This window comes from Aphanomyces invadans (assembly GCF_000520115.1).
Source record: "Aphanomyces invadans strain NJM9701 unplaced genomic scaffold supercont1.14, whole genome shotgun sequence".
NCBI classification, from domain to species: domain Eukaryota; phylum Oomycota; class Saprolegniomycetes; order Saprolegniales; family Verrucalvaceae; genus Aphanomyces; species Aphanomyces invadans.
The window spans coordinates 791,752-801,362 of record NW_008580159.1 but is presented as its reverse complement, the minus strand read 5'-3'; the positions used below and the strand labels follow the sequence as shown (position 1 = coordinate 801,362).

The 9,611-nt window shown below is 56.3% G+C and overlaps 3 protein-coding genes across 4 annotated transcripts; 1 reads left to right on the top strand and 2 right to left on the bottom strand.

The window, feature by feature from the left end:
* Positions 1–42: 42 nt before the first annotated feature.
* Positions 43–1,496, bottom strand: H310_07618 (hypothetical protein; the record flags this gene model as incomplete). Its single annotated transcript, XM_008873030.1, has 7 exons — positions 43–94; positions 121–251; positions 377–555; positions 640–991; positions 1,044–1,132; positions 1,184–1,270; positions 1,343–1,496. 7 exons carry the CDS (start codon positions 1,494–1,496, stop codon positions 43–45), a joined length of 1,044 nt encoding a protein of 347 aa, XP_008871252.1.
* Positions 1,497–1,621: 125 nt separating this feature from the next.
* On the top strand, positions 1,622–3,137 carry H310_07617 (hypothetical protein). Its single transcript, XM_008873029.1, has 4 exons — positions 1,622–1,758; positions 1,815–2,209; positions 2,350–2,688; positions 2,760–3,137. The coding sequence occupies exons 1-4, from the start codon at positions 1,640–1,642 to the stop codon at positions 3,104–3,106; spliced, it is 1,200 nt and encodes a 399-aa protein (XP_008871251.1). The 5' UTR covers positions 1,622–1,639; the 3' UTR covers positions 3,107–3,137.
* A 198-nt stretch (positions 3,138–3,335) lies between these two features.
* On the bottom strand, positions 3,336–9,515 carry H310_07616. Of its 2 annotated transcripts, XM_008873027.1 has the most exons (16): positions 8,767–9,515; positions 8,530–8,721; positions 8,312–8,482; positions 8,036–8,224; positions 7,795–7,970; positions 7,628–7,748; positions 7,112–7,534; positions 6,898–7,017; positions 6,671–6,851; positions 6,060–6,519; positions 5,727–6,015; positions 5,504–5,675; positions 4,911–5,447; positions 4,686–4,842; positions 4,116–4,640; positions 3,336–4,076 (listed from the first exon to the last, which is right to left on the bottom strand). In XM_008873027.1, exons 1-16 carry the CDS (start codon positions 9,487–9,489, stop codon positions 3,413–3,415), a joined length of 5,100 nt encoding a protein of 1,699 aa, XP_008871249.1. In that variant the 5' UTR covers positions 9,490–9,515; the 3' UTR covers positions 3,336–3,412. The 2 variants fall into 2 exon arrangements, with proteins under 2 accessions (XP_008871249.1, XP_008871250.1); XM_008873028.1 differs by having other exon boundaries at positions 4,686–5,447.
* Between the last annotated feature and the right edge of the window lie 96 nt (positions 9,516–9,611).

Here is a 9,611-nt window from a genome sequence, read left to right as displayed (position 1 = left end):
CGCACGACAACCATGACAACCCTCACCAGGTTGTGGTACGTGTCACAGTAGTTGGCCGCCGAGAAAATGGTGATGACAGGGGGAAAGTCCCTGTCTGAACGAGTGTCCAACGGAGCATACGCGGGCGACGAGAAGTGAAACAAGTACCCTTCGTCTTGGAGCTCGTGCGCGCGGACCATGCACATCAAGTCGTTGGCCGTGAGAAAGTCGTACACAGCCGTGCAGCTGTAATAGAAAGAGCACCCTCGTACCTACAACACACACACAGGATCGGGGCGTTGGCCACAAGATGCACTCGAAGACGCATCGCTGCCGCCCACGAGTGCCACGCATGTGTGCTTTTGGCCACGATGTGCGTAAACATGGGATGCCATACCGCATTGGGCATCCATTTCACCGTCGTCGGTGTGATGGACTCACGATGTTCGAGCAGCGGTGTCGTTTCTGGCGGCGCGCCCAACATGACGTTGGATTGTTCAGATGGAGCGGGTGGTGTGGAGCGAGCTACCGCGACCATGTCGTCGTCGTTCGTTGCTTCGTGTGCATCTCCCAGATCTACACATGAGAAAGGAATCGACGTTAGGAACTTCAACTAGTTTGAAGGTCGAGGCACGGCAACGGGAATATTGCAAAACACACCGTTGACGGTGCTGTCCGTGTCGCTGGTCGAGTCCTCATACTCGGGGACAGGGTCGCTCCACAATAGATCGCAGAGTGGACCGCTAGTTGTGGGCTCCTGCCGTCGTTCGATCGCGTCGATGTCGGCGAGAGTTTTCAGCGACGGCGACAGACCCGCATGGACACAAAACACTCGGTGGCCATCCGACGACGCCGTCACGACTGCTGCCAACGGCAGCGCGTGGAAACATTGAGTGAAATGGTAGTACACAGACAGACCGTACTTTGCCTTGCATTCCATGCGAAACCCGTAGAACGACGAGATGGCTTCGCATTCGTGGTTGCCACGAAGCAAGTACACACGCGACGGGTACTACACAGCATGTGCATCACGGCACATGTGGACGGAGGAGGCATGGCCGTACGTGCGTCTTCATGCAGAGAAGAAAGAGCATGACTTCGCACGAGAACGCGCCGCGGTCGACGTAGTCGCCCAAGAACAACAGAGTATTGCCTACAGTGCCATGGACCTGTCACGAACACTCTGGATGCTATCGACGAGCACCAGAGTCGCCGAAGGACGGCTGGAAGAAGTCGCACTTGTCAAGGAGCTTCATCAGGTCAAAGAACTGGCCGTGGATGTCTCCAAACACTACAAACCCCACCATGTCGTGAGTATATCGACTTGCACGCAATCAGAGCGTGAGGAGATGGCCTGTCCCACCGACAACAGGTGCGTCCAAGTAGAGCACGTTGGGCTCCCTGTCCATCACGTCATGGGATGCATGGATAATTTGCAGTGCACTCTCCATGCTGAGCCGCTCCTGTTTCTCAAAAAGCGCCCGCATCTGCGCTAACGACGGCGTCATTGCCGTCATCGCTTCTCTTCACCTTTGTGTGCCAAACTCACGGTATCCGGATAATTGAGATCCGGGTTCAATTATCCGTATTGCTACCGGATACCATGGCGAGTATCCGAATGCCGGCCTTTCAAACTCGTATCTTTTGCGAAAGAATTGTGATGGCGGTCCAACGAATGAAGGCGCTGGCGACGCTCGCGGCGCTGGCCAGCCACAGCGCACTTGGGTCTGTGCGCGACCTTCGTGGATTTGGTAGTGCACAGCATGTCGTGCTCTTCGGGTATGTCGATTGGTGTGTCTCCCATCGAGGCGTTTGTTGAACGGATAATGTGACAGACTGGACGGTCTCGACGTACGGTGCTTGCACCAAGCCCTGGCAAATGGCAGCGCGCCGTACTTGGAATATATGCGCAACCACGGTGTGTACACAGACAAGGCGCGAAACAACAAGCCCGCCGTGAGTTTGCCCAACTGGGCGTCCATCTTTTACGGCGCGGGGGTCATGTTTCACGGCGTAACTTCGAATGGATGGACGTATTGCACGAGAGAGGAAGATGATGTCAACTATACACCGCCATACCTAGACGATTGCGTCGTGTACCCCGACTTGTTCACCGTCACGAAGCAGCAGCAGCCCGACTTTGTGACAGCGTTGTTCTACGAATGGACCAATTTTGACGCGATTTTGCCGAATGAGACCGTACCCATCGACACGCGGCGCTTCATCGACAGTACGTCCAAGGCGCGTTGAATATTCTTTGAAATGCCTGCACGATAAAGTCAACGGGATGCGTGCGGCGTGGCACGAGACCCCCCCTCTTCACGCTGACGTTCGTCGCCCTTCACACGTTGCAACTTACAACTGCTGTAGGCTCGGATTGCGAAGGGACAACCAATGCATCGCAACTCTTGACAGATGAAGCGTTGACGCTCATCACGCCAACTTCGATGCCGCAGCTTCTTGTGCTCCACTACGACGAAGCAGACACGTGCGCGACAGAGTCGAGCTGCTTTGACGATGGCGGTCAATTTGCCATCACTGCTGTCGACACCAACATCGGCCGCGTGCTGAATGCGGTCAAGGCGGCTGGGCTCTCAAACTCGACCGTGTTCGTCGTCGTATCTGACCACGGACGGAACGAAGATGGGACGCATCATGGTGGCAAGGCCAAGTCGAATTTCGAGACGCAATGGGTGGTGTACGGACAAGGCAAGTTGGCACGTCCCCCGCTACCTCGTCCCGCATGAACTCACCGCTGTCGTTTTTCACGGTTGGCGCAGATATCATCGAAGGAAGCCGCGAACTCAAAAGCGCCATCTCGATTGAAGACACAGCCCCGACAATCGCCCACTTGCTCGGATTTGTTACCCCGACAGAATGGCACGGTCGCGTCGTCCACGAGGTGCTCCTCCAAGCCAACGAAAGTCTCTACTCTGCTGCCAAGAGCGCGTGGGGCGCATGTCTCAACGCAGAATGCGCACGCAAGACCGGCCACCCCGAAGTTCAAAAGGCGATCGAGGTCAACTGGACGATGGGCATCGTCAGCACATGCGTCGTCGTTGGTGGTCTCTGCCTCGCGACCTTTGTGCGGTTTTACTCGTACCGTCGGGGGTACGAGCAGCTCTAATCCGGTCAAATACATCGCCAATTGACGTGAATTATATCGCCATGGACACCCTCGCTCGAGGCTCATCGAAACAACGTCTCACCCGAGCGAAGTGGCGGACGGTCGAGCTGTGCCCTCGCGACATGCGCCAAAGATCAAGCGCCTCATGCAATTCTCCAAAAATTCGGGCAAGCAGATCTCCCGCAAGCCAGGAGAGGTCGCGACCCCGCGGAGCCCCCACGCACCCCAATTCCAAGTGCACGTGATTTTATATGGATGTGTTTTACAGCGGGACTCAAGTACGCATTCTCATGCATGGATGGATGACTACATGACTTGACACGGGCCGGTCCCCTTGGGCGTCGTCTCGCTGGCCCCTCGGGTCGTTGGCATCGCAGGTCGGGCAAACTGAAAGTTGCGACGCAAGTACCCTTTCAAGGCCTTGAGTTCGTGGACAAGAAGGCGGTAGGACGCTTCATACGTGGCCGGGTCGGGTGTGGCTGCCTCTTTGCCCAGCATCATGTCTGCGGCAACTTGGACGCGGAACGCCGCCTTGCTCACCCGCATCGCTGCCACGTATGCCGAGCTGCCTTTGAGGGAATGCGACTCCCGCCGAACGGCAGGCACGTCTTGGTTAAAATACGCTTTCTCGAGCTTGTGGACCGACGCGTCGAGCCCGTCGTAGTACATTTCCAGGAGCTTCAAGAACAAATCTTCGTTCCCGCCGCACTGGGATACCCCCGTCGAGTAGTCGACGGGGTCGCCTTCGGGAATTTCAATGTCGAGCACGGACGACGTGTTCGAGTTGGCCAGCACGGGGGGCACCGCAGGCGACAAAGCCGACGGCGGTCCCTGGCCTTGTTGGCGCATTGCGTGGACGTTCATATGCGACTCTTTGTCCGATCGGGAATGCTGTGGTTGCTGCCAATCTACACCTTCGTCGGCGACTATTTGCGCCAGCGGGCGCATGAGTTTGGTCACGTCCGGCAAACTACAAACACGTCATCGCATGCGCCAGAGATACGCTTACCTGTTGGACGTGTGCCGCCGTTTAGCCAAGCTGTCGGGTCCACCCGCCGCGGCAGCCGCCGACGCATACTTCTGCTGCTCGAACGTGTGGTACGTCTTGGACATTGGGCTCGTGCTGTCTTGAATTGGAGATCGACTGCTCATAGACGACCGCAGGTTGGAGGTCGACGACGACATGCCGAGGCTAAACATGGACTGGTTGCACGGCTTTCCACCCGAGTTGGACGTGGTGTCACCAAGGGTCGTCGTTTCGTACGCTGGCATGACGCGGTGTCGGCCGATCATCATGGGGTCCTCGAGTTCGAGGTCCGAGATGGCCCGAGTCAAGTCGAGGTTTTGCGTGTGGTTGGAGGCGTGCACGAGGTTTGTGTTGAGTTTTCGCGACGAGTTGGTAAAGTAGTCTTGCTGCAGCGGCGGCGGTAGATCGGGCACTGTCTCCACGGACGACCGCGGCGATGACGTGACTAGGTCAGGGTACCCATCGAGGAGGAGACTCGACTCGGCCAAGTTTAAGTTTGGAATGTACCTAAGCATGAACGTCATCACGCGAGGCATGTGCGAAGCGCCTTACCGCTTGCGCATCCAGTGCGCAATGGCTTTGAGCAGCCCCGACTTGGAAATCGGTTTGACGATGAATTCGTCCATGCCTGCGTCCACGCACTTTTCCCTGTCGCCACACATTGCATACGCCGTGAGCCCCAAGATCGGAATACGCGGCAAGCCGTTCTCTACGAAGTCGTTAGAGCGTCTTTCACGACGTCGTGGCCAAGAAGCCCCTAGGATGGACCCCACGCACCGATTTCAAACTGGCGAATCGCTTGGGTGGCAGAGTACCCGTCCATGACAGGCATCTCGCAATCCATGAAGATCATATCAAAAGAATCGTGGTGCGCCTTGTATGCGTCGACTGCGTCGCGGCCGTTGATTTCCCACTGCAAGTAGTGGTCGTCGCCTTGGAGGAAACACTTGACGACTTCCCAGTTGAAATCGTTGTCTTCAACGACCAAAATCCGCGCCTGCTTCGGCACCGCCGACTCCATAACGTCCCGCGCGCTGGGGGAGAACCCGCCGCCCAAGCTACTGCTCTGCTTGGGTTCAAGCTGTGGCGCGAGCTTGGGCAAAAGCTCCTCTGGAATGACGCGGACCGCGACAGAGAAGAAAAAGACCGACCCGATGCCCAACTCGGAATCGACGTCGATTTGGCCGTCCATGAGCTCGACGAGCTGTTTGCAAATGGCAAGGCCGAGCCCAGACCCCGTCGGGTTGTTCTTGCGCGTGCGCTCGAGCTTGGTAAAGAGCGAAAAGAGCCGAGACTTTTCCTCGGCATCCATCCCTACATGGTCCAAGACACGGCACATAAACCCTCGTTCGTCGCGCCTGCGTCCTTACCCACGCCTGTGTCGATGACTTGAAACAGAAGTCGCTTGTGATGCGGCGGCTGGTCCGGGTTTGACGGCGCGACGCTGCACTTGATCGTGATCGTGCCCTTCAACGTGAACTTCATCGCGTTCGAGAGCAAGTTGAGGAGAATTTGACGCAATCGAACCACGTCCCCAATCACCTACACCAATGCGCGGTTCGGCCCACGAGCGTCGACGGGTCGAGACTTTACCACTTCAGGGACGCTGGGCGCGAGCACGACGGACAGCTTCAACCCGCGTTCGTGCGCTTTGAATTTGAAGATCTCGATCGTGTAGTCCAAGAGGTCTCCAATGTGGAATGGCGCCGACTGAATTTCCAAGTGGCCGGCTTCGATCTTGGACAAGTCCAAGATGTCGTTGATCAAGTTGAGGAGGAGAGACCCTGATACGTACGCCATGTGGACGTATCGTTCAGGGACTTTGCCAAGCTTTTGCTCTTTGAGGAGCTCGAGCATTCCCAGCACGCCGTTCAGAGGCGTCCTGCTCATCATGTGAGTTCAACAGTCGCGACAATGACGACGCACCTCAATTCGTGGCTAAAGGACGCGAGAAAATTGACTTTTGCCGCTTCCATCTGCTTGCGCGCCGTGTAGTCTTGCCCGACGCCAATGACGCCCCGGATGTTGCCGTGAATGTCCTTTTTCGACGACGCGTTGACGAGGAGGAGGAGAAAGCATCCCTTCTTCGTGATCATGGGGAGCTCCATTTCGCCAACGTCGATCCCGATAAGCGCCTGGTTGAGCAGCTGCTTGACTTGCGACCGACTCTCGGGAATGATAAACGTGTCGAGGCCCATCCCAAACACAGCGTCCTTTTGGTACCCCGTGATAAACTCAATCTTTTGGTTCCACTCGTTGATGTTTCCGTTCGTGTCGACACCAAAGATCGGCGCGTTCGCCGAATCGATCAGCCGAAAGTACTCGTGCTCTTGCGAGATGCGATCCGTGATGTCTTGGCCGATGCCCACAACGCCCACGATGTTGCCTAGTCGAAAACAACATCGTAAGCTCTCGTGGACGAGTTTGGAGATCGCGCCACGCTGCCGTAAACTATGCACCACCCTCCAGCCAACTACTGCCCACGGATGGCGCAGGACGGTCGTTCGGGCGATAGAAACGAGCGCAAGTCATTTTACCGTGCAAATCATTGCGAGGGGTTGCATTCAGGAGAATTTCAATCCGCGTGCCAGGCCGCGTGATTAGCGGAAACTCAAAATTGGCCGTTTGAATCCCATTCAGCGCTTTCGACAGCACGTCCGCGACTCCCGGACGGTACTCTGGTGAGATGAACGTCTCGACCAAGTTCTCGCCCATGACCTGTCGACATAACATGTCAAGTCGCGGGATGGCCAAGTCCACGAACCTCAGAGATCGAGTAATGCGTGATCTGCGCCGCCTTTTTGTTCCAAATGTTGACGCACATGTTGGAGTCGACGCCAAATATCGGTGCGTTAGCCGTATCAATCAATCGCGAGTATTCCTGCTCAACAAAAGAGCGACGTCAGCGGGGATGCAGCCACGTGGTCGGCGGCAAGCCTTGGCCTCGTTCAGCCATTTGTACAACTACACGTGGGTACCTGCTCCTGAGCAATTCTATCCGTGATGTCCTGGCCGATGCCGACCACTCCAATGACGACCCCCAGTTCGTTGTACCGCGGCGTCGCATTGAGTAAGATTTCGACTCGTCGTTCGCTCTTGGTGATGAGTGGAAACTCAAAATTTGCCGTCTCCGTCCCCGTCATTGCCTTCGCAAATACTTCCGACACGGCGGACCGGTACTCTTCGCTGATGAACGTATCCACCAAATTTTCTCCGATCGCTTCTTCGATCGTAAACTGCGTGATCTCAGCCGCCTTTTTGTTCCAAATGTTCACGCGCAGGTCGGCGTCGACTCCAAAAATTGGCGCGTTCGCCTTGTCGATCAGGCGGGAGTACTCTTGCTCCTGCGCAATGCGGTCCGTGATGTCTTGGCCGATCCCGACCATTCCCATCACTTTGCCCTGCACATCGAATTGAGTCGCGCGATCATTTACACCGACCTTTATGCGTCGACAAGCCAACCCGCCATGCGACGGTCATGGGTATCCACGTACGAGTTCGTTGTACCGCGGCGTCGCATTCAGCAGAATTTCCACGCGGCGGCCCGTCTTGGTGATCAACGGAAACTCAAAGTTGGCGGTCTCTGTTCCTTGCAACGCCCGCGACAAGACATACCTACAAAAGTCATCCGTCGGCCGCTCCGACGGCATCGACGACGTACCCGACAGCTTTGCGGTAGTCTTCCGTGATAAACTTCTCCACGAGATTTTTCCCCATCACGTCTTGCTGCGTGTATTGCGTGATTTCCGCCGCCTTTTTGTTCCAAATGTTGACCAGGCCATTCTGGTCCACTCCAAAGATCGGCGCGTTCGCCGTGTCGATCAACCGCGTGTATTCCTATGCACCCGACCCGTTGAATCGTTGGGTGCCCGTCGTTCTCACGACGTTGGGCATGTACGCACCTGCTCCTGCGCGATGCGGTCGGTAATGTCTTGGCCGATGCCGACCACCCCAATGATATGCCCCATCTGGTCGAATCGCGCCGTCGCGTTGAGCGAAATATTGACCTTTCGTCCCGTCTTGGTCACGAGGGGGACCTCAAAGTCGGCCGTCTCGTCGCCCCGCAGCGCCATACTCAACACGTCGCGCACCTACACGCCAAAGGTCAAATCACGGTGGCCGAGCACATTATCACGAGCAACCCGCCGGTCGTTTGTTCATGCAGTTGTCGCACGTACCCCCTGGCGAAACTCCTCGCTGATAAACTTTTCGACCAAATTCTCGCCCACGACTTCATCCATCGTGTATTGAGTGATCTCAGCCACTTTTCGATTCCAAATGTTGACACAGCAATTGGAATCGACGCCGAAAATCGGAGCGTTGGCCTTGTCGATCAATCGCGAGTACTCCTGGCCATCCACACCCGTTTACACGCTCGGCGTGGATATGCACGAACCTGCTCCTGCGCCACACGATCTGTAATGTCCTGGCCAATACCGACGACGCCGACAATGTTGCCGACTTCATCGTAACGAGACGTAGCATTGAGCAGGATCTCGAGCTGCCGCCCGCCGTGCTTGGTGTCGAGCGGAAACTCAAAGTTGGCTGTTTCGATTCCGTTCAACGCCTGCGTCAAGACGGCGCCAACCTACACCATGTGAGCGCGCGCGCAATGCGGCGAGTGCCGACGTACAGGGCCGCGATATGCCGGGGCGATAAACGTGTCGACCAAGTGCTTCCCCATGACTTCGTCGGCAGCGTATTGTGTGATCTCCGCCGTCTTTTTATTCCAAATGTTGATGCGGCCGATGTGGTCTACCCCAAAGATTGGTGCGTTCGCCCGCTCCAAAATGCGCGCGTACACGTGCTCGCTCTTGCTGGTGGAAGGTACCTTGTCCTGCAGCGAGGACACGTCCGTGCCGACGATGATGCATCCCACGACGTCTCGGGTCGAGTTTAAACGTGGAGATGCGCTGATCAACACATCCAGCACGCTCGAGGGCGATCCGTACGTCTGCAAGGAGCATTGAAACACAGCGGGTTCGGCGGTGCACACCACGTTCTGGATGTGCTTGTTTGCCATCGAAACGAAGTCCACCAGTGTCACAAACGACACCGACGCGTCATTGCCGTCGGTCTCGACGTCGCCACCGGCAGCAGATTTTCTACCGGCAGGCTGGACGAATGTCTCGACGAAAGGTGTACCGAGCCCAGAGGTCGCATCGCACTCAAGCAAACATTGCGCGCGACGATTCATGTAGGTGACGACGCCCTGCAAGTCGAGTTGAACGACCATCGTTGCCATCGCTTCCAACATTGCTTCATAGTCCACTGGCAATATCTCGCTCGAGATGGCTGCATCCTCTTCTACGGACGCTTGCGACGACACCTTCCGCCGCCCCGTATGCCGTGGCATGCTCTTGGTCGAGCAATGTTCAGTAGAAATCTCAAAATCTGGTTTTAATGTCGCCGGGGGTAAAACGCTACGTTTTTTACATTTAAGTGCGATTCACTCCTTATCCGGATAAACCTTGTTGG